The sequence below is a fragment of the Pelodiscus sinensis genome, chromosome 1 (assembly GCF_052426305.1).
Source record: "Pelodiscus sinensis isolate ZL-2025 chromosome 1, ASM5242630v1, whole genome shotgun sequence".
NCBI lineage: Eukaryota > Metazoa > Chordata > Testudines > Trionychidae > Pelodiscus > Pelodiscus sinensis.
In genome coordinates, this window is record NC_143052.1 from 235,702,246 (window position 1) to 235,725,645 (window position 23,400).

The following is a 23,400-nucleotide window of genomic DNA, read 5'->3' on the forward strand; positions in this document are numbered from 1 at the left end:
GGTGGGTTGCAGCAATTTTGAGGGGGATCACAAGCAACTTAGAGGGGGGTCATGGTATCACGAAGTTTGAGAACCCCGGACTACACTATTACATCCCTAGACCATTGTAACAAATACAGACATTTATATTTACATGGAAAAGTAATAATGGGAAAGTGTTAGTATTTTTAGTTACATAATGCAGTTTTAGGAAGTGGAATGAAGGAGAGCCAACACCATGTGACCAATCAGTTCTTTGCACACCACTAGCAAATGCTCCATGGCCCACCACTTACAAACCTGAATTAGATTTCATGTTGATACTCTCTCGCTCTCAAATCAATGCTGTTCTAAAACTCAGATTGTCTCTTGCTACTTTCAGTGTTCCTGAAGTGTATTTTGGTTGTATGCTTTAATATCATGACTGAATTTTTTTTTCAGAGCGTCAGTCTGAATTGCCAACACAGAGCAAAGCTAGCTTCCCTAGCATTCTCAGCGATCCTGATCCAGATTCCTCAAATTCTGGTTTCGACAGCTCCGTTGCATCACAGATCACTGAGGCTTTAGTGAGTGGACCAAAACCACCTATAGAAAGTATGTGCATCTTTGTAGTATGTTAAATTTCTGTAATCTTTGACACAATTACTTAAGGAGTGACATATTTTCCTCTAGATTGGATTGTATGTGACAAAGCTCACACATCAGAGTACAAAACTTGACTGTACATTGAAAGTATTATAGTTATGGGTGGGGAGAGAGGACCACTGATCAGACTGTTGTCGTCACCATGATATTAAATATACAATATAGTAGCCTTCTACATTTAAAATTTTCACTGAGTTATACAAAAAGAACATTACCTCTTTACTTTTACTTTGAAAGAAATCTTTACAATTTTGTCTTTTAGGTCACTTTCGACCAGAGTTTATCCGTCCACCACCTCCACTCCATATTTGTGAGGATGAGCTGGCTTGGCTAAACCCAATAGAGCCGGATCATGCAATTCAGTGGGATAAGTCAATGTGTGTTAAAAACAGCACTGGAGTGGAGATCAAACGCATAATGGCTAAAGCATTCAAAAGTCCTCTGTCCTCTCCACAACAGACACAGGTGGGTACTATGTGCCAGCTGCCCACCATTTTAAATTTTCCTATGCATGTTTTTGTATTTCACACGTTTTCTAAAACCAGGATCAAATTAAATGACTTAAATGTAAAGAAGTGAGGATCTTTTAGGGTTGCCAGAATTAAATTTTTAAAATAAATTCAGTGGACAATATCAATGCATGTTTATTTAAACATTTGTTCAGTTTTTATTAATTATTTAATGACATATTAAAAATGTTAAAGCTTTATAGTAATGTTAAAATATACAAAGACAATATCCTTAAATCAAAGTATATAAGTTCTCAAATACCCTTGTTCTCAATTTGCCTACAGTATATTTCACTTACCATTGATGGAAATACTTTGCATCGGTGTGTTTATGGTGAAATCAACATAGATAAAATAGATAAAAATTCTAAAAGTCTTGCCCTGCCAAGGAGTCAACTTGCTTAAAACTGTTTTCAGATTTAGGAAATCTTAATATTGTTTGAATTGTCTTGTCTCGATAGCAAAATTTCAGATTTTTGGCTAGTGTATGGTCAGATAAGGAAAGTATTTTTTTGAAAGTTGATGCAATGAGTGAAGAAATAGCAGATAGACAGACATTAGCTGAACAAATGCAAAATATGATTGGTAACTAGCAATAGTAGGATAATCTTGTTTCAGTAATGCTGTTTCAGGCTTGGCAGACGCTTTTCTAAGGGCCTAAACTTATCTTGCTAAAGTTAGTACAAACATTACTACAGGTTGGACCTCCCTGGTCCGGCACGCTCAGGACCTGATTGGTCCCGGATGAGGGATTTTTCTGGACCAAGGGAGATCATTTCATGCCCCCTGCTGCCTTCCCCCCCTTGCTGCCCCTACCCCCACCCCCACTGTCCCTTCCACTGGGCTTCCTGGCCTCTCCTAACCCCCTCCCCGAGCTGATCCTCATGGCAGCCCCTTCCCACTGCATCTGAGTCACGTGCTGACTTCTGGCGCCCTACACCCTTGCAAACCTGACTTGCAGTGCGCTGGGACTCTCTGATCCTGGAACATCTGTGGTCACTTTGAATCACGAATGTTGCTGGACCAGAGAATCCTGGATTTTAGAGGTACAACCTTGTACTAACTTCAATGGGTCTGAATCTAAGCATTGTACTCTGAGAGAAATGTTCTGGTTCTCTTTCTTTGAGGTAACTGATGAGAGTTGTTAGTCAGCTCAGTTCAACTGTGTGTTTGCCAGTTCAATGAAAGGGGATTAACCGTATGTCAGAGCTAGAGCAAGAGACAAAAATGAAACTTGGATTATTTGAATTTAATTTTTTCCACAATATACGAGGCTATGAAGTGCCATGAGTTTCAAAACTCATTTGTTGTAAAAGTTTTGCTGTGCACACCTGGTCTTGGGCAAACACAGAAATATTAGAAGAAATCAAAATATGTATAAGAAGAAATACTTAATCCAAGTGGCTAGCATTAGTCTCCTTTTGTGTAATTTAGAAGGATTATTGTTCTTATTTTGCAAGCTAAAGCATTTTTGTAAAAAATGTGAACTTGATGATTGTGGGAAAACTTTAAGTAGCTCTTCATATTACTGGAGTCTCTGTATAAGGCAGAATATCTTTTATTAAACTAAGTCATCATAAAATCCAGGCTGGGTTTCTAGTTCACATGCTTTTATTGTGATCAAAGATGTACAGTTTAATTAAAATTTAAGATGATGTTGGGTTTTTTTTATAGCTTCTTGGAGAATTAGAAAAGGACCCCAAGCTTGTTTACCACATTGGCCTCACTCCTGCCAAACTGCCTGATCTGGTGGAGAATAATCCTTTAGTTGCTATAGAAATGTTGCTTAAACTAATGCAGTCAAGTCAGATAACAGAGTATTTTTCTGTCCTGGTCAACATGGACATGTCTTTACATTCAATGGAAGTTGTAAATAGGTAAGTGTTTCTTGTTATTTTAAATCTAAATTTACCTTTGCCAGTTCTTGCACTGTAGTCCTCTTATCAGTATTGCTCTAAAACAATTAAAGCAGAATGTTTCACAGGGGATGGCTTATAAATTTTACTAACCGTGACTTTATGCATAGTGGCATAGAGTCAGATTTGAAAAATAACTTTTTCCACTATGCCCCTAAGGTTACCAAAGGTGGCAGGAGTTTAGGAAATAGCTGTCAAATTTCATTGAAATAATTCGTGACTTGAAAACAATGAATGTTCTGCTTAACTAGAAGATTTTTACTTTTCCACCTTTATATTTCTGAAGAAAATAAACTCTTCTGTGCCAATATAAATCATGTGACAGTGAATGCATTTCATTTGAATAGTATACTTGTGGCTTCTCTCATTTTCATATTGAACTTGTCAGATATTTGTATGTAAATATTTCTTTGTATATTCTTTGTAATCAAGAGAACGTATTAGTAGAAATAAGCTTTTTTCAGTGTTCACTTTATAAAAATTTTGCCTGATCACCACAAACCTTTAAACTGAGTTCTTGCATGTTTTATTATATCCTAATAACCACATGTGGTATAATACAGTATCCTTATTAGACAGCAGCCAGTACTATGAATCATAGCATTATATGAGAAAGTGACAACATATAAATTAAAAAAATCTACCTTGAATACTTGTTGTTAAAGTGTAAGGCTTATTGATTAATATATGGCCTTATTTACCTAGTACATGTATTTACAAAATGACAGATTAGTGTCTGTACTTCTGGAGTCTTGATATTATTAGATTTAGAAGGTCAAGTGTCAGAAGGGTAGCTGTTTAGGCTGTAACTTTTTTTAAAAAAACTAGTAGTTCTGTAGCACTTAGACTAACTACACATACACACTCTCACTCTCTATGCTTTTTTTGTTTAAAAAAAAAAAAAAGATGCTGGTACTAGGGTTGCCAGATGGTTTAAAAGAAAATTTGATAAACATTTGTCAAGCAAAAAAAAAAAAAAAAAATCGCTGGGGAACATTTGTCAAGAGGGGGGGAAGGAGAAGGAGGGGGTGCCAGAGAATAACCTGGGAGGTTGGGGCTGAAATGCGGTTGCAGCCCCTTTAATTGCCATGTCTCCTGAGCGGGCCTCCGTCTGATGCGGCGCAAGTGCTCCCAGGGCCGGCTGAGGGCTGTGCCGGGGGAAAGCAGCAAGTGCTCCCAAAAAAAGGTGTCAGTGCATAGTCACAAAAACAGCACTCTGTGTGTGTGTGTGTGTGTGTGTACACTGCTTTTTTTGGTAAGAAAAGAGGTGCTGGTATGCTAGGGGCAAACTTGTTGAGCCCAGAAAAAGGGGGAAAAAAAGGATAACTTGTTGAGACAAACAACAACACCCCCCCCCCAAAAAACCAACAACAACACAACCCCCTGCGCTGGGGGCCGAAATTTGGGTGCGGCTCCTTTAAGAGCCACAGCGCTGCACTGGGAGCGGGAAAAAAAAATGCTGCGCATCCTGAGCAGGCTTCCATCAGGAGTTGAGCTGCCTCAGGAACAGGTGCTGTACATGCAGGGGAAATCCCATTCCCTTTCTGTGAGGTGGGAAAATAGGTGATGGTATGCCGTTCCGGGCAGTACCGTCACAAAAAAAGCACTGTGTGTATATATAGTGTCATGAGCAAAACCCACTTCCTAGCATTAGTTACCATTATTTTCCATAATTGGCTATAGAAATGGCAGTGGCCTTTTAAAAAAATTCTGTTCCACTGGTGTACTCTGTACTTGACGTGAGTTGATGAGGTTTTTACCGTTAGGCCTGTAAGACTGAGTGAGCCAGATTCTATTTTATAGAATTATTCCAGTTAATTAACATCAGGTACCTTTGCTTTCATTGGGGTTAATTTAGTTTACCGAGCATTTTTTCATGGTGAGGAAGAAAGAATGTAACTACTTCTCCTAGGACATGTCTGCACCTCAAAAAAAAAACAACAAAAAACCCTGTAGCAGGCCTGTGCCAGTTGGCTCAGGCTGTGGGGCTGTTTCATTGGTCTATGGACTTCCGAGATTAGGCTTTAGCCCAGTGTTGGAAGTCTGCACAGCGATGAAACCGCCATGCAGCATGGCCTGGCTGAGGGTGTTTGGTTGCTATGTAGTAATACCCTTACAGCAGGGGTGGACAGTAAATTTTATGGGTGGCACTCCAAGTTTTTGCTAAGTAGTCAAGGGATGCACTTTATTATAGAGGGAGTGCAGAGCCTGGGACATGGTTTGGTGCAGAAGGGAGCTCAGGATAGGGGATTCAGGTATAGGAGAAGGTGTGGAGTCTTAGCAGGATCTTGGATGAAGGAGGGGGTTGTGATGTGGGGCAAGGGATTAGGAGTGCAGGGTGGTGGAGGGGGGTATGGATGCAGGAGAAGATTCTGACCTGGGGGAGGGTTTAGAAGCAGGTGCAGGGTCTAGAGAGTTGTGACCTGGGGCAGGGGTATGTGTGCAAGGGTTTGGGTGGTGACCTGAGGGAGGGGATTGGGATGCAAGAAAGGATTCTGAGCTGAGGGAAGGGTGTAGGAGGGAGGTGCAGGGACTGAGAGGGAGTTGTGACCTGGGAAAGAGGGGATGCAGAGGGGTTTCAGTGGTGACCTTGTGCAGGAGGGGGTGGAATGCCAGAGGCAGGCTCTGGCTGGGAGGCACTTACCTAGGTGGCTCCTGGCCAGTAGCCCAGCGGGCCCCCAAGGCTGGCTTTCTGCCTGCTGTAGCCCAGGCTGCTCAAAATGGTTGGAAGCTGCCTCCCTGTGCCTCTCTGCTCCACATGCCTCTTGGGCTAAGGGTGGGAGCAGTGTGCAAAGTCATACACCCTCTCTCCCAGCAAGGGGCACATGGCACCTAAGGGGAGCTGCCAGCTATTCTGAGCAGCCTTGGGGTGCAAAGAGCCTGCCACAGTCTGGATCAGAAGGCTTGATGGGCTCAATCCATGGGTCCTGCCTTATGGTCTAGGTTATATTGGTAGAGTAGTGAAAACATTTGACTTGTAAATTGAGCAATTTTGCTACTTTAATTGGAGACAGCTGTTCAGTGCCAATTTTAGTCCTTAGAATGGTACTGTGCTGATGCTTGTGAGGTTTATGGGGAAGCACTGAAACCTGCTCATCTTAACTGGAATCACTTTGGGGGGGAGAAGGAAGAATTGGAAGATGTCAATAAGAGCATATGATGAGTGAGAGAGTCTTTGCCTGGAATTCATGAAAAGAAAATGCTCCCCGACTGTAATACTAAAACTAACACTGAGGGAAGTACTGCTTCTGCTAGGGTAAACTCATCATCTCGTTTTCTTGTTTCTCACTTTCGCACCCCTTCCTTCATCTCCCCAACTTGTCATCTGATTGGCATCTGGCAGAATGAACAGGAGCAGCAAGAAACACACAATTCTTGTTCATTCAGTAGTGCCATTTGCCATAAAGGGGAAAAACCTGACATTTGGAGTCAGTGCAGTGATTCTTCAACACCGTGATGTCCCCTTTTTTTTTATGCCCAAGATCACTTTGGAATTTAAGGGCAACTCACGATCTACTTGTGCAGAGGATGTACTTGGTTTGGGAATGAATCAGGGTTATGTAGCAAAGGAGGCTATCTGCAACAAATGTGGCAGGGTTCTAAAACTTGGAAGGTGTGTAGTGAAGAGAAAAGATGACCTCATGGTTAAGATAACTGAATGCTACCCTTAGGGATGTGAGCGACTAATCAACTATCTGATAATGCTAGTCAACTAGTCGCTTCCCCCACTCCTTGCTGCCTCTCTCAGAAAGAGGCAGTGAGGGTAGGGGGGAGAGAAGGCATTTCAAAGCAGCAATGCTGCATGGAGCCAATGGTCATTTGGGGACTCCACCGCTAACCCCGAGCTCCGTGTGGCGCTGCTGCTTTGAAACGCTGCGGGGAGCACAGGGACAGCTGGGGGCTGCTTGAGTTCCCTGCTGGCCCCATGCTCCCTGCAGTGCTTTTGCCTTTGAAGTGTAGCAGCAGCCCTGCAGCTGTTGCTACATTTCAAAGATGGAGGCTTATTGACTAATTGAATAGTCAATGCAAATTGCATCAACTATTCAATTAGCCAGTTAATCTAAATTTAACATCCCTAGCTACTCTAGGGTGCATCTTCACAGCAGGGATTAAGCTATGTCAGTTGCATCGTTTATTTCGAAATTGGGAGCAGAGCATTTACACAGCACTTACTTGGAAATAGAGCACCCTTCCTCTGAGTTCCCTTATTCCTCATACAGTGAAGGTTACAGGATTTGGAGTAAGAAGTCCTTCAGCTTGACAGTATTTCGACATTGTTTAGAAATAATTCCCTGTTTAGATGCAGACTAAGTTATTTCGAAACAACACATTATTTCAAATTAATGTTGGTGTGTAGACGTACTCCCGGCGATTTGTACTCCCAGCGATTTGTATCCTGTCTCTGCCATAGAATTCCTGTATGACACTACACAAGTCATGTGAACCAAACCCTTCATATGCACCAGTTGTTTCTAGCATTTCTGGGTGCCTGACTTGATTTGCAGAAGTGCTGAGCATTCAGAACATTGTTTGAATACTGTGCAGTAAATAAGACTTAAAGCCCCTTGGCCACATACTAAACAAATAGCATCAAACAAAATATCAAATTTGCTTAGTTGGGACAAACTACTGCCAGATAGGGATATGAAAACATCTTGGATATGTTCTGAGAAGTTTTATTATAATAAACGTGGACACTGACTTCCAAAGATCTATTCAATTTGGCCAGTTAAGTTTCATACCCATGATTACAAGTTGTAGTGACATGTAGCTTGCTTGTATGTTCACTCATGAAGCAACTATTTCAAATGAGAAGACTAATTCTTCTTCCCTGCAGGCTCAAGCCTGCAGTTTTGTATCTTCCTTCCCTACTTGAGCACAGTATTGCTTTTCTGGATGCTTTTAAAAAAAAAAAAAAAAAAAAAAAAAAAAAAAGCAAAACTACTAACTTTGATCTGCATTAGTCTCCTGAGTACAGTAAACTTCAAATAATCCGGCACCTTTAGGACCCAGGGGGTGCCGGACTATCATAAGGGGGGGCTATGAGGGTTCTGGAGTGGGGTGAGAGGGAATGCCACTCCAAACCCCTCATAGCCCCCCCTTATGATAGTCAGGCTCTGCCCCAGGAGTCCCTGATTCAGCCACTGCTGGTCAGTTTCAGCAGCAGCTGAATCGGGGATGCCTGCAATAGAGCAGCTGGGGTGCTGCCTGGTTGGTCCGGCAGCCCCGAGGGGCAGCGCTACAGCACCAACCCAGCAGCACTCCAGCTGCTCTTGGGGACGCCTTGGACAGAGCAGCTGGGGTACTGCCCGGTTGGTCCTGTAGCGCTACCCCTCGGGGCTGTGGGACCAACCCGGCAGCACCCCAGCTGCTCTTGGGGACCCCTGGGGCAGAGCAGCTGGAGTGCTGCCGGGTTGGTCCCGCAGCACCAAAGGACTGCCCCGGGCTTCCTGGAATCAGCCACTGATCTGTTTCAGCAGCGGCTGAATCGGGGACCCCTGGGGCAGAGCAGTTGGGATGCTGCCGGGTTGGTCTTGTAGCGCCGCCCCTCGGCGCTGCGGGACCAACCCGGCAGCACCCCAGCTGCTCTGCCCCAGGGGTCCCCAAGAGCAGCTTGGGTGCTGCCGGGTTGGTCCCGCAGCCCCGAGGGGCATCACCCCAGCTGCTCTGCTCCCGGCTTCCCCAATTCAGCTGCTGGTCAGTTTCAGCAGCAGCTGAATGGGGGAAGCCTGTCCGGCTGCCCCAGCACTTCTGGGTTCCTGATGGTGCCGGACTAATGGAGTTTTACTGTAAAATGTTTAACTATTTAACTTGAAAGTTTCCCAGAGGCCAAGTGAGATGTAGTTGGAATTTCTTCCCTCTCTTGGTCTTTCTTCAGCATCTGGTGAATAGTTGAAACTACCCATTACTATTAAAGAAGTTAACTTGATTCCCTTTCTGCAGTGCTGATGAATCTTGCCTCAGGTACACATCATAAGTACTAAGCTTTGTTGGAGCATAGGAAAAATAGATGCTTCCCTCAGGCTGCAGATTGACAGCACCAACCCCTTTGAACTTGTAGCCATCAGGCTGCTGGGGTCCTTGTTCTGCTTTAGGGTTGAATGGCATTAGATAAATGGTTTGCACACTTGTCTAGTATAGCCACAGAAGTTCACAGGCATTATGATCCCCCTGCACAGTGAAAATCACACCGGTTCTGATGCAGGCAGGATCCACTCCACAAAAGATAAAAGGCAGGAGTTTTACATCACATTTTAAATGGATGGCAGGGCCAAAAGGGCAGTTTGAGGTGAGGGTGATATGGTAAAGAAAATGTGGTATGGGATATAAAAAACCACTTGAAAAGTCTGAAGACGCTTATTGACCTATCTGCGTCTGTTTTTCTAATAATTTCAATTAAAAAACCAAAACCTTTGTGATCCAGCCAAGTTCCTTGTTGGTTGTATAGCAGCCTAGTGTAAGGTGGACATCTTGCAGAGTTGGCATCTGACTGGTGTACCTCAAATGTGGTGACGTAAAACTGTAAGTTGTATTTATCCTTCTTAGTTAGTACCTGCATATTCAGACAACTTAAAAACTAATTGAAACTCTTCAACCAAGAATCAGATGGCAGCTGTACACCTTTGTGATCCATGAATATAGTGTGTGTATTAGGTGATGGAAGATGTTTTTTTAATAGCATTGTTCTTCAAAGTACAAGTTAGTGTGTTAATGGATCATTATATACCTGCTTGCTTTTTTATATTTAAAAATATTCTCTTCTGATTCTTCTCATAAATGTGATTAACATGTTTAGTCATTTACATTCTTGCACTTATATCTAGATTTCTAAATATTAAGAATGTTCTAAATCCCATGACTTCTAAATTTAGGACCCTGAAAAATGAAGGCAAAATAATGCTATTTCAGTTGTATCTTTTAAAATAAATGCTCCAGTTCCTAGACTTGATAGCTGAAATGCAGTTGCATTTAATGCTTGCTACAGTATTAAATTGTTACTCAAATCTACTCAGATGAGCAATTTGAGAGTTTTAGATTGTTGGTGAATTATTTAAAAATGTATTATGAGGTTGACTGTCCTCATTAATGGTATTTAATAGTACTATGGATGATTAATTGGCTCATTTTGTTAAACAGGCTTACCACAGCAGTTGACCTCCCTCCTGAATTTATTCACCTTTATATCTCAAATTGCATCTCTACCTGTGAACAGATTAAGGATAAATACATGCAGGTGAGTATTTGAATGACTTATTTAGAAAAGAAAATGTGGCATAGCTAAAAGGTAAAGAAGGCAAGTTCAGGCACAGAGATTTAATAGTGTCTACATGGGGAATTCATAGTCCCCCTTTAGAGATTGTAGCTTCAAGAAGCAAAATACTGCTTTAGTGATACTGTAATATTTTATAAGCATGTGATTGTTCCTTTGGCATTTTTATGGCATAAGTAACAGTCTTAACTTTCTGTAAAGTACTTCAAGCATTCAGTAGCAAAGTAATTGTACAGTGCTTCCACTAGACAATTCAGGTCTACATATGGTGTCGAGAAATCTGATCCTCTTTGTTTGGTGCCTTCCTCTCCATCCATTTATTTGAGTTTGGCATGGTTCCCATTTTTTAAAAATTCTCCTAGTCTGAAAAAAATCTGCAAATTCTAATTAAGCATGAGGATAAACTATTCTACAATAATTTATTTTAGGAAACATTACTCTTTAAATTGTCTTTTTCCTAAAATTAATGACTGAGTTACTTTCAATGATCAGTGCACATATGTTTTAATATCCTCTTTAGTCACTCTGTTCAGAAAATCTTGTGTTAGGATGCAAGCTGTAAAAAAAACAAAAAAAAACCCTGCTACCTACATATAAAGCAAGGGCAGGGCCTAGTTTCTAGTGTCAGTAAAAAAATCTCATATAAAGAATATATCCAGCTCCCTATCCTTAACATGTATTAATATGGCAGCAAATGGGAAAAATAAAAAGCTAACTAGAGACTAGGTTACTTAGCGTAATTAATTCCTGTTGAATTGACAGTCACAAAATACCAGTACAAAGATCAGACTAGCAGAATTGCTTGGGCATATTTTCAGATATTAAACCAAATATTTTATTTCAGAATCGCCTGGTCCGTCTCGTGTGTGTGTTTCTTCAGTCTTTGATCCGCAACAAAATTATTAATGTACAGGACTTGTTTATAGAAGTGCAGGCATTTTGTATTGAATTCAGTCGGATACGAGAAGCAGCCGGCCTTTTCAGATTGCTGAAGACACTGGATACTGGGGAAAACCCTTCAGAGACAAAAGCTTCAAAATAAGACCCTTTCACAAAATTTGATAGCTGTTTTATCAGCTGGACGTTCTGTATCATTACTTTTTGTGTAAACATTTTAAACTTAAATCATTGGATTGCTTAGTTTAATACTGTATAAATAGCATTTTATGCATATAAGCAAGGCAATAAATACTGCTTTTCTGATGCCAGAATAACTTGAGTTTGTTTTGACTTGACTATAGGCACACCATATTATCTGTCCTTAGCTAATTGGTTCTGACCCCACTCCACTAAGTCTAAGGAATGTAAGGAGACTTTCATTAATGGCTAAAGCACATAGTTGCAAAGGACATAAGTAAGTTAGTTTGGAGGGTGAAGGATAATGGATAAAATGGTTCCATATGTTAATGGGCTTGTTTCAAATCATACTAAGCAAGTTTAGAATTGCTAATGCCAACTGAAATAGTGATTTCAGTCCAAATTCCATCATGCCAAGTTTTTATAAACTCATGGTAGGGATGTTAACATGTAATTTACAAGCTCAACTAATAAAGCTGGGCCCATCAGTTAATCCTAACAGTTACATGCACACACACCCTTGTTGCAGTAGTGCAGGGGGGCATAGGAGGAAGACAGGCTCCAAGCTGGCTTTCACATCAGCTCCCACAGAGCTGCCTTAGCCCCAGTCCCCTATATCCGAGATTAGGAGAGGAGGCAGGAGCTGACTCCCTCCTCCCCTTGCATGTAAATGTGTAACAGCTGAAAAATTGTGGTTACACATTTACAAAAACTCATGTTTCTTCAAGAGCTTTACATAAGTTACATTTTTAGGGAAAACAGATCACTCCTTTTAATTTTTGAAATTGTGAAAGGTTCTTCTATCAAGAATTCTTGTGCTTAATATTCTGGGACTGACACAGCTGCAACAACGCTTACTCTAATAATCATTTAATGTGACCTTTAACCAGAGATGGAGTGACCCAGGGTTTGTTGACTGATCACTACTAAGTGCTTCTGAAGATGATCCTGAGAAGGGAGGATAGTCTAAAGGCTACTCATATACAGGAGTTGAGCAAAATTTTCATGCCTGGCTCCCTGGGATGTTGTGCTGGTGATGAGACTGATAAGGGCATGTAATCCAAGGAAAGACTGCAGTTTTATTCTAGCATGAGCTGCTTCTCTAAAGGAGAATGCTGCAGTGTTCAGAGCATTTGCAGCATAACTGCTGTCTGATTTCTGCTCTAACAGGACTAAATAAGGCTTTAAGAGTTCAGTATTTGAGTGTACAGCATGCCACCATCTATTAGTGGTACCCTAAAAGTGTGTACTGAGGGTAATTAATAATCCCTTGAAGCAGTATTTCTTCAAGACATGGGTTGTGAACCTTGCTAATGGGCTGGGTCACAGCTCCCCCCTCAACTGCAAATAGTGAATCACCATTAATAGGAGCTGTGAGACTGACTGCAGAGCAGGTAAACAAACACACTGGAGGGGCCAGTTGATTGGTTTTGCTGACCCCTTTGAAAAATGCAGCCTTAAGGCTTGCAGTGGTGCTGGAAGCACATCATTCTGGTATTGTGCTCCTTGGTGACTGCTGCTTTTAGCATATCTGCAGGGGAATCACTTTTATGGTACGGGGGAAGAGGACTGCTTCCTGGCAACTGAATTATCCCAGCCTTACTTAATTCTGTAAACTGCTGGAGTAAGTACTCCAACAGATGAACAAAAACAGTGCCTGATGGAGGGTTAAGAGACTGGGTCATAGATGGCTGGATTCTAAAAAGTTCTGCCAAAAGGCATTTAGAAAACAGGGATGTGTCTATATTATACCTTTATATGGGACCATAAGGACAAAAGTGCATGCAAAGCCTTACTGGACAGTGCTTTTGAAAGAAATCTATAGAGAGCACACAACCACACCCAAAAATGTGGTTGAAGATGTAAATAGCTGGCAGTGGTGGTTTAATTCCTACCATTTTGGTATGTATGGGTATCACTGGATGATACACAAACTGAGTATTTACTATACATTTATGGAACAGGTATAAAATATTACTGTTTGATATTTCAAACAGTGCTCAATGTTAAATGCAGGCTTCCTGTTGTAAAATGCCCTAAGATGCTGCTGCCTGGTACCTGGGCTTTTTTTGTCTCTTTCTCTGCATCTCTCTATTTAGGAGAAAATGGGAGAACAGTTGAACTACCCGTGCTGCACTTCAGCTAGACTTCTGTTCTTACTCCAGGGATCAGGCCGAGAGAGAACTGAGCCCCTAAGACTAGTGAACTCTCCACCTCTCTGCAAATAACCAAAAGCTAACACTGCTTATGTAACTAAAACTTAGTGGGCTGTTTGGATGCAGTGCCATATGCCAGCCAGCATGCAATCAACATGCACCTCACTTCACCTGTCTTCAGTAAGACCACTAGGCAAAACAAGTAAGCAGATAGAATCTGTTAATAGTAAACACTGTCTTGGGGGGAACACAGAACCCTGGCAGGACACAGGTTGTCCCCCCACTATGCTATAATGATGGAATAAATCAATAGTGCTGTATGTTTTGAATTGATGCAAGAATGTGCTGCAGCATATACTGAGGTCTGATTACAGGCTAATGCATTCTAGCACCTGTAGGCATGAGGCTAGAACCTTCCTAGCTTAAGAGCTACTTAAATTGCACATGGTAGATAGTTTGCTTCAGTAGCCTGTCCATTAAAGGGAGGGTTAGAAGCCCATTACATTTGGAAAGCATCTACATATGCTTTACATAAGCATCTACATATGCATAAACTATGATGAGGATTTCTAGTATGTGTTTCACTTAGGACCCAGGCACTCTGCCCACATAAGAAAAGCAACCAATGCAAGAGTTTAAGAGGACCTCCCTTACTGAAAAGGTTTAATTGTAAAGATTACAGGCATCATGAAAACTTAAATCTTTAAAAATGCATCCATATCAAGCAGATTACTATTACCTTGTTATACAAGTCCCTGCTCCCACCTAGCTTCAGAAGAATTTCCTGCCCTAAAGGCAGCTGACTGAGGAAGAAGGGACAGAAGCACAGTTTGGCACAGAGATAATACAGGACAGAACTTGCATGTGGTTTGTTTCAGGAGCAAGGGAAAAAGTGTCCCTTAACTCTCAGATTTAAAGGATGAAAGACTAGTACACCACATCTGTATTCCCACCAACAAGTAAAAGAATGCAGCATTGGAAACACTTGCAGTCAACATTCTAGCATCTTTAGGAAAAGAAACTCAGGTGCATATGAAGCAAATGAAAAGGCAGTTAGTACAAAGTATGAAAAGTCAAGTTTTCTAATACCATTATGTTTAATAGGCCCATACAACTTAAGGGATTTTAGGAAGATAAACCAGTTAAATACACTTAATACACAACATTGATTTAATTCAACTTGTTTTTGAAGTATAATGAAAAGTTTAATTTGCTGAATCCAATCAATACAACCAAGTTTATTAAAAAGTTAGATAATAGCAACCTAGTGCTAAGTCAGTTTGTGAGTAGTAGTTTACTCACTATGGTTTCAACATAAACCAAGTTTAACAAGTTATTTCTGTGGATTACATGTTTGCCTAAGCATTAGATCAACACAATCTGAAAGCCTACTCTGTAGTTGCCAAAGGCGAAGTCCCACCAGTGGGGTCAAAGTTTCCCTAGTAAGTTTTTAATGTGTTCACTTTAAACACTGAATGATCCCACTTGTTGGTACTGAAAGAACAAGAAGCCTTCAAATATTAATGGTAACTTAGTGAACAACTTCAACTAGCAGACCATCTTTCACCAGAAACATCTAACTTCACTCAGATTGTTTCTTAAAGTCCTAATTCAAAGTTCAAGTTTTCATTACTTGCTGAATTAGTGAAATATGATAGGAGTTCCAATTTTTCATCCTGTTTTCAGAATGAAATATTCCTTAATTAAAAATGCAGCAATACCATATTGTGGATGAAATACAGTATAGGTGATATACCTAACAACTTAGATCCCTGTCCAGTCAAAGTATAGGTAGACCTAAGTTTCCTGGTGATGCATTCCCTTACACAGATACATGCAGTCACAACATCATCTATCTTCAAGCAATCTCAGGTCAAGATCTTGCCATATGGCAAGTTATCCGAGAATAGAGTTCAGTACCCAGTTTGAATACATGAAAATATTAACTTGATTTATGTGCATCTCTTATAATTCCAGTTCCAGAATCTTCATACCATGTCACCTGTATGAGAGAAAAGAATATTCAATTTATACCACAAAAGAGAGCCCTATTAAGAATGTAATTTAAAATTTATTTTGGTGCAGTGTTGGAAGTTGTAGAGCAGATGAAAAGAGAAGATTCTGCTATTTATGGCGAAAGTCAGTCAGTGGAAAATAGCACTTGTTCATTCAGCTGCTGGCCATAATTCTGATCTACAGGGCAGCAACTGACTGGTAAATTAAATCTAATAGGAGCACTGTCATTTTCTCCCAAGTTAGTTGCACTCTGTTCCCCAAAGTCAGAAGTAGAGATGTTAAATATCAGTTAACTGAATAGTCAAGTAATCTCATGAATTCTTATTGGTTAGTTGACTATTCTATAGTGGGACAGGGACAGCAGCCCGTGTGCTCTGGCTTCACTCCTTAGAAGAGCCCTGCCACTCCGTGCTGCTGGCACTGTATCAGAGACAGTAGCACAGGGTGCCAGGTGGGAGCTGGTCTGCAAGGGGAGCCAGTTCAAAGCCCAGCTCCCTTTGTGGACCTGTGCTGTCCCCCTGTGCTATTGCCTTTCTAGGGGTTGGTCTGAGCTCCCAGCTCTGGCACAAGCCAGAACTGAGCTGGGTTGCTAGCCAGCCTGCTAAAAAAAAAAATTGTACTGGCAAGTGGGGAGAGGAATGCGTATAGTCTATAGCTTTTTCTTATCCGTTAATTGACTACATTTTTACATCCCTCATCAGAAGGGCTGATCTGATGTTCCACTGGATAACTTCATGTCTTGTACAAAGTAGTAGTTCTGCATTAAACACCACTCGGTGTTGAAATCCAACTGATGTGAGGTTAAATGTATGGTTTTCAATTTTAGTAACTTCCCTTTTCTTTAGTCTCCATAATTAAGTTACTGCCCTAACCTACAGGGCTTTTATTTTAAGTTTTTCTGAGCACAAATTCCCAATTTTATCAAATGCTATTATACTTATGAAGTGCTGACACTGGGACAGCTTTATCGTTCTTTGTAGCCTGTACTATATTTGGTGTTAGGTTCCACAAATAGAAATGCGCCAGCCTTAAACTATTGCACATCTATAATCTCAAAATTGCTGGCATTGTTAATAGTAAATGTATCAGAGCTCTTCTAAACAAACCTGCTTTGGGTTTATAACTATCCTAACTACAGATGGAAAAGCATCTGACTGTAACCATAATATAAAAATCACTAACATTGCTTTCTAAAGCATCAACATTAGGGCTATAATAGAATAACCATTTAAACAGTTAACAGTAACCAATGAGTCCAAGCTTATGTAAACAGTTACACACAGGCTTCCTTGCCCCCCAATTGCCTCCCACTGTGATGTTGTATTAAAGAAGGTAAACATGATGCTTGGGCATATAAATGGATATTAGATTGATAGATTTCAAGGCGAGAATGGACTGTTGTGATCTAGTATGAGCTCCCGTGTAACAGGCTACCAAACTCTCAAAGTAAGTCCTAGAGATTATTTTTAGTAAATCAAGGAGTGGGGAGGTCGTATTTCCTCTTTATCTGGCATTAGACAATTATAGGGCTATTGTGTCAACACTACAAAAAGGATGTTAATTGGACAGACTTCAGAAGAGAGCTATAAAAACATGCAGGGTTTGGAACACGTGTTTTTTTTAAGTGTATTTATCCAAGAGAAGAGGTTAAGAGAAATTAATCATTATCTATAGGTAACTACGTGGGGGAGTCAAGACTGGATGTGTTTCCATAAAGCATTCTGTGGTTCAATTAGAAATTATAGATTTGATGCAGAAGTTATTGGATGAAACTTTCTGCTTCATACAGGATAAAGTCAGTCTAGACTGATACTAGTCCATTCTGGCCTTAATTTATGAGCCCATCTATCCCAGTATCTTGTCACCAACAGTACCCAATGTTAGATGCTTGAGAGGGGATACTAAGAACCTTGTAACAGTTATAAGATAATTAGGCAGAGAACATATTCCTGTGGGACCTTATTAAGAACAGTCTTATTGGGTGACTTCTCCATTTCTAATTAATTTTTGATCCACTTAATATAACTAGATGAAATTGAATAGTTTTTTTTAATCAGTATGTCATGATCTTTATCAAAGGTATCTGGAATAAAAAAAGATACCAAGCTTAAGACCAGTTTTCCATAAAATAATATGATTATTAGTTACACTGCCATCTTTAAAATTCTTTACTGATTGTGTCCCATGCCAGCATTTCCCTGGTGTTGCTTGTGACTGATGTCAGGCTAACCTGCCTATAATTTCCCAGGTTCTAATTTATCCTTTTTAAATTTTCCCACTCCCCATCTAGCTAGTAGTCTCATCCAACACAGCGATTCCTATGTTCTGGATAGGGAAGATCTGCCTCACTAGTAACTACCTCAGTTCTAAAACTGCTTAACCTGTTTATCTAGAGTAGTATAACTTTTCTGCATTTGCAGATCATTACAACATCAAATGGAGAGATGGACCGCAGGGTCCACAAAACAGAAGCCGAAATCCATTGATCTAGAGATCATTTTACATAGTAACAGACTGGTGATTGACTTACACTATTTCCCTTATTTCATTATTTCCCTTTTTCAGGAGGTTTGACATTCTTTTGCTATCATCTGAAGTCAAGATTATTTTTTCCATCCCCTGTGTTTCTCCACCTACCTCTAGAAAAGTTGTTGCTGAGGTCAGACTAATTATTCGCTTCAGGAGACTTTGTCATTGTGCTTCCAAAGAGAGCCAACTGCTTATGGAGACACTGCAATTCGGCCTTTTATTGTCATCATTCCTCAGCAACACAGAAGTCCTTACAAAGTTTGGCATATCAAAGAGAGAATCTCTTATGATTGCATCAGATGTTATTTAATGAAAGTAATAATTAGAATTATAAATCCTGAAATCAGTTTTATACACATTTAAGTAGCTATGAGGGGTACCAAAACTATTCTCATGGAAGCTGTGGATTCTCAGCACGCTGTATAATCAGATACAAGTTGTCAAGCTGGGCACTCAAAATATTCGGTTGCATAAAATTAATGGACAGTTCTGAAAATCTGTCTGCAAGCAACTTGGCCATGGTATCAAAAAAGTCAGTCGCAGAGCTAAAAAACATGCCAAAAATCCTGGTTACCTGGCTGCATGCTCTACAAGACAACACGTCTCCTAAATCAGTCACACAATATTTTGAAACAGCTTGTCAATGGTGGGTGGGCCCTTTAAGGGTAATCAGGGCCAGCTTGCATGACAGGTCAACCCACATCTAAAGGACATAATTAAATTGAAGATGGGCTGGTTGGTAGCTAGTCAACCTGAGAAAGGGTTACAGGGCTCTGTGTGTGGTATAGGGTATGTAAGATGGGGATATTCTAGAAATAGGCAAGCTCTCAAGGAAATTTGCTCCCCAGAACAATGAGTCTAGAAAGTATGCTTCTAGGGACAAAAACAGTGGCAAGAAGCCCAACTTGTTGGGAACTATATACTGCCCCAGACAAGAGCTGCCGTTGACTTTCTGTAGGTACAGTAAACTTCCAATAATCTGGCACCTTTAGGACCCACGGGGTGTGCCGGATTATCAAATATGCCAGACTATCGGAAGAGGGGGCTATGATACCACACAGACCCCTTATAGCCCCCCTTCCGATAGTCCAGCTCTGCGCCAGGCATCCCCGATTCAGCCGCTGCTGGTCAGTTTCAGCAGCAGCTGAACCGGGACACCTGGAGCAGAGCAGCTGGGGTGCTGCCCGGTTGGTCTGGTAGCGCAGATCCTTGGCTCTGCAAGACCAACCCAGCAGCACTCCAGCATGTCCCCAAGTCAGCTGCTGCAGAAACTGATCAGCGTCTGATTCCAGGAAGCCTGAGGCAGAGCTGCTCTGCCCCGGCAGGCTTCCCGGAGTCAGCTGCTGGTCTTATTTCAGCAGCAGCTGAATGGGGACTGCTGGGGTGCTGCCAGGTTGGTCCTGTAGCCCTCAGGGGCAGCGCTACGGGACCTACCAGGCAGCACCCCAGCTGCTCTGCCCCTGGCTTCCCCAATTCAGCCGCTGGTCAGTTTCAGCAGCAGCTGAATGGAGGAAGCCGGGGACAGAGTAGCTCCACTGGTCCGGCTGCCCAGAGCACTTCCGGGTTCCTGATGGTGCCGGACCATCAGGAGTGCCGGATCAATGGAGTTTTACTGTACTTGGCTCTGGGATTCTCTTCAGATAGTGGGAAGCAGCTTGATTCCAGGAAAGGGACCTGCACTGAGAGAACCCTGCTAATGCAGGGCCTAGAAGGAAAAAAGGACTAGATTTGGGTTGACATAGAAAAATTAAGACTGATCATCTCTAGTTAAGACTCTGTGGTGAAGGTTTGCTTGTATTTTCACTGGGCCTTTGGTTAATAAACTAGATTCCTCAGAAGGAGCTCTGTTCCTTGCACAGAGCCTCAAACTTATTGATGACACAGAGGAAACTGAGCTGAGGTAGTCTAGAGCACTATATTTGGCCAGTAGAGGGTATACAGTGAAATGGTTTTATAGTCTTCCTTTAAATATTTTGTAAGCGACTTTGTGCCAAATCTTGCCAAACTTACTGTCTGTTCTTAAAGTGAGCAATATATTCGCGCCTTTTCATTTTTAAATAGCTTAGGTATGAGCCTGCTTAATTTATGAGACTGCAGAAACTGCCAATCCCACAATAATATGCTTGAACCTAAATTGTCAAGTTGCAGATCAAACAGCAGGGAATCCCAACTGCTGAAGGCCTTTTGCTGTCAGACTTGTACATTAATTATTGTAATAGTTGCAGCAAAGTGTCATATTATAAAAGAATTAGCAGGAATAATTCTTGAATGCTCATACTATTCCCATGTATTTTCTCCCCTCTGTATTTTCTAAATTATGAAGATTTTTAAAGAGTTCATAACTACTTTAAGTGCAATTTTCCACTTGTCTGCCACTCAGTGGCAATTAGATGACAACCATCCCACAGTTCAGGTAGGGCCTTACTTATATAGAAATTTTACTACTCACCATAATGGTCACTCCAATGTGGATTCCATGTTGCAGGTATCAGCAAGACATCTGAAGAATCCCAATGTCTCAACTTCTTGCAGGCTCCTGACTGATGAGCTGGAGCTGTGACCCTCTTGATACTTTTTCATTAATCATGTTCAACTTTGTATTAAGGAAGAGGGAGAAGACTTAGCTGCTGTATTAAAGAGTAAATTAAAAAGGCAGCCTTGGAAGTAGAGATTAACTCGCTTTGGAGGCATACTGGTTCCTATGCATCAAAGTTGTTTGGAGATGGGGATGATAATTATTAAATATTCTACTTCATGTGCTTCTCATCAGATAGAGGCATCACAAAAGTTGTACCTGCTGGTGAAATGAGAAAACTGTGCCCTGACAATTATTCCATGAAATTTAATCAGTGGGCACTCCTACTGGGAAAAAAAAAGCAGATCTTTAAAAGGTACTACTACTAAGAATATTTTGGAGAAACAAGTATTTGATGAACTTCTTGGTAAAGTAAATACTCAGAATTTTTTTCCCAGTTGAAAACCCCTTCATTTCTGGAACATACATTCTAAAATAAAATTTCTGCTCCAGTCGAAGCACAGTACAGATTAGAAAAGGATTGCATATTTTCATTTTCTAAAAAACATTCCAAATACACATTGTTTTAGAAACAAAGTGCACTTCAACAAATGTCTGGCAAAAGACACCAATTAAGCAATCTTACAAAACTGAGGAATGTATCATATACATTCATTTATAACATGACAGTACTAAAAGCCTAAGAATTCAACACTATTAAAATGTATACAGTACTGTAAATATACATAGTTTTTTTATAAAACAATTTAGCATTTCCTTGTACTGCCTATTGATGTAGATATCTGAACAAGAGGTCAAAAAGAAGCGGGGCTTTATATTTCATCTCTGATGTTTTGGGTTTAGTAATAAATGCTTTTAAAAAAACATAAGGCACAATACTGCTAATCTAGCAAAGAAATAAAACTAACGACAACTCCGATTTAAAGTCATAATGGAAAATAGCCAAAAGGAATTTCCTATTTTGAGACAAAAGCAAAGACCCCTAACTTCATAAAAAATCCTAAGGGATCCCAGTTTGTGCACATGGAAATGAGGGCAAGAGAATGTTTAAGAGGGAAATCAGGGAAGTCTAAAACAGAAATACCCTAGCCATAATAGCCCTTTTCTACTCTGTTTTAGTGAGTTAAAGATTGAGAGAGAGGTAATTGACATGGATGCTAGATGAATCAACACGCTCAGCATGTTAACACTATCCAGCAAAGACACTGAAGTTAGTCATTTCTGCCAAATTCAGCATAGAAGTTAATGAGATGAAAAAAATGTAGGTACTCAGCTCTGAGTTAATATCAATGGTTCTTAGTGTTTTCTAAGAAAATTGCCATCAATTATTTTTTCATCCAGTGGTGAGTGGAAGATGCTATATAATATCAAAGGAATTATTTGATAGTTTCACAATCTATTTTGCATGCTGCTTAAACATCCAGCTTTTTTTAAAGTATCGTTTAATAAAATGTAGTGTTGAAAATGCTTTCAGCTTTATGTACATGCTAAACAAACAGTGTAACCAACATTTATCCATACAACTTTTTATATTCTGTTCTCTCATCCTAGTCTTCATCTGTGCTACAGCCCTCTGGAACACACCAACATTGAATAATTCTTATATCAGATGTATTGCATCTTTCATAGGATCAGACAGACTAGTTTAAAAAATCCTTTTTATACAAAATTCTTAGTTATTAGCCCTTTTGGAACATTAACTAGAAAAGTTCTCAAGATAAAATAAATTACATTGTTATTTTTCCATCAACTAGGCCAAAGTTCATACTAAATTAAATAAAAAGTTCTTTAAGCAGTCTAATCAGTCTTCCATGAAGCTTTTCAGTGGGAATTTCCATTAGACAGATGTTCTCCATGCCGACTATCACTGCCGTCCATGTCTAAAAATTAGGAGTTACAAATTTAAATCATTACCTATTAAGTCAGTTAAGTATTAATAGGGTAAACCAGTATTACATTTACTAAGCTATCGAGAAAATTTGGGGACAAGTTGTACATCTAGTCATGCAAGAGTCCTGTTTATTTCAACGACAAATCAAAACTGTGCACAGGAAGTGAAGGTTACTTGTACCAGAATTTTGAGATAACTGAATATTCAAACTTATGGATGTTACGCCACCCAGTGGCAACTAATGGTAAAACCTTCCTCAAACAGTGTCCATTGAGAATGCGTACATACCCCTCCTCCCATCTCTCCTCAGTGTTTAACATTCTGATTGTGTTGCAAAATATGGAGGCACCACACTTCCTACCACCTCAGTTCCTCCCTCCAGTAATTCACAGAAATCATAACAGGACTGAGATTGGGAAAGTGGGCAAGAAAAGTTAGTAACCTTCTGCAACTGTTGTTCTTATAGATGTGTTGTACATGTCCATCCTACTCTGGGGTGCATGCGTCTCAAGCACAGTTGCTGGAAATTTCCCCTCCAGTAGTATCTGTTGGGGCAACTTGAGCCCATATGCCTACAGCACCAGTACAGAGCATCCAGTCAACCCCTTGTCCCCTCAGTTACTTCTTTCCAGAGGACTTTAAGGGAAGGATATGGGATGGACACGTGTAACATCTCTAACAACAGTTATGGAAGGTAGCAACCATTTTTCTTCAATTGCATATATGTATTCCATTCTAGGTGACTCAAGCAGCTGAATAAGTGGAGGAACTGGAGTTCATGGACCTCCTGAATGCAAAACAGTTTGACCAAATTTTGCTGATATGACATAATGGAAGGAGAATGTGTGCACTGATAACTGGGTCATTGCTTTACAA

General features: G+C 40.6%; 2 protein-coding genes and 1 non-coding gene across 6 annotated transcripts in view; 1 reads left to right on the forward strand and 2 right to left on the reverse strand.

The window, feature by feature from the left end:
- CNOT11 (CCR4-NOT transcription complex subunit 11) overlaps nt 1-11,533 on the forward strand; it is a 29,780-nt gene extending 18,247 nt beyond the window's left edge. For both annotated transcript variants that reach the window (XM_089775383.1, XM_075917180.2), the window contains 5 exons: nt 421-573; nt 887-1,089; nt 2,808-3,010; nt 10,187-10,283; nt 11,164-11,533. In XM_089775383.1, the coding sequence (XP_089631509.1) occupies nt 421-573; nt 887-1,089; nt 2,808-3,010; nt 10,187-10,283; nt 11,164-11,361 (854 nt within the window). In that variant the 3' untranslated portion in view covers nt 11,362-11,533. The remainder of the gene's footprint in view (nt 1-420; nt 574-886; nt 1,090-2,807; nt 3,011-10,186; nt 10,284-11,163) is intronic.
- The window catches only part of RNF149 (ring finger protein 149), a 51,558-nt gene continuing 36,113 nt past the window's right edge, over nt 7,956-23,400 (reverse strand). The window contains exons 7-9 of one of the 3 annotated variants that reach the window (XM_089775384.1): nt 20,547-22,513; nt 18,206-18,347; nt 7,956-15,554 (exon numbers count right to left, since the gene is read on the reverse strand). In XM_089775384.1, the coding sequence (XP_089631510.1) occupies nt 22,455-22,513 (59 nt within the window). In that variant the 3' untranslated portion in view covers nt 7,956-15,554; nt 18,206-18,347; nt 20,547-22,454. Of the gene's footprint in view, nt 15,555-18,205; nt 18,381-20,546; nt 22,514-23,400 lie in introns of all 3 variants that reach the window. The other 2 variants (XM_089775386.1, XM_089775385.1) reach the window with 2 other exon arrangements.
- Nucleotides 18,222-18,335, reverse strand: LOC112547469 (small nucleolar RNA SNORD89). The gene has a single exon (XR_003091204.1). It is a non-coding gene; the product is annotated as a small nucleolar RNA SNORD89 (small nucleolar RNA).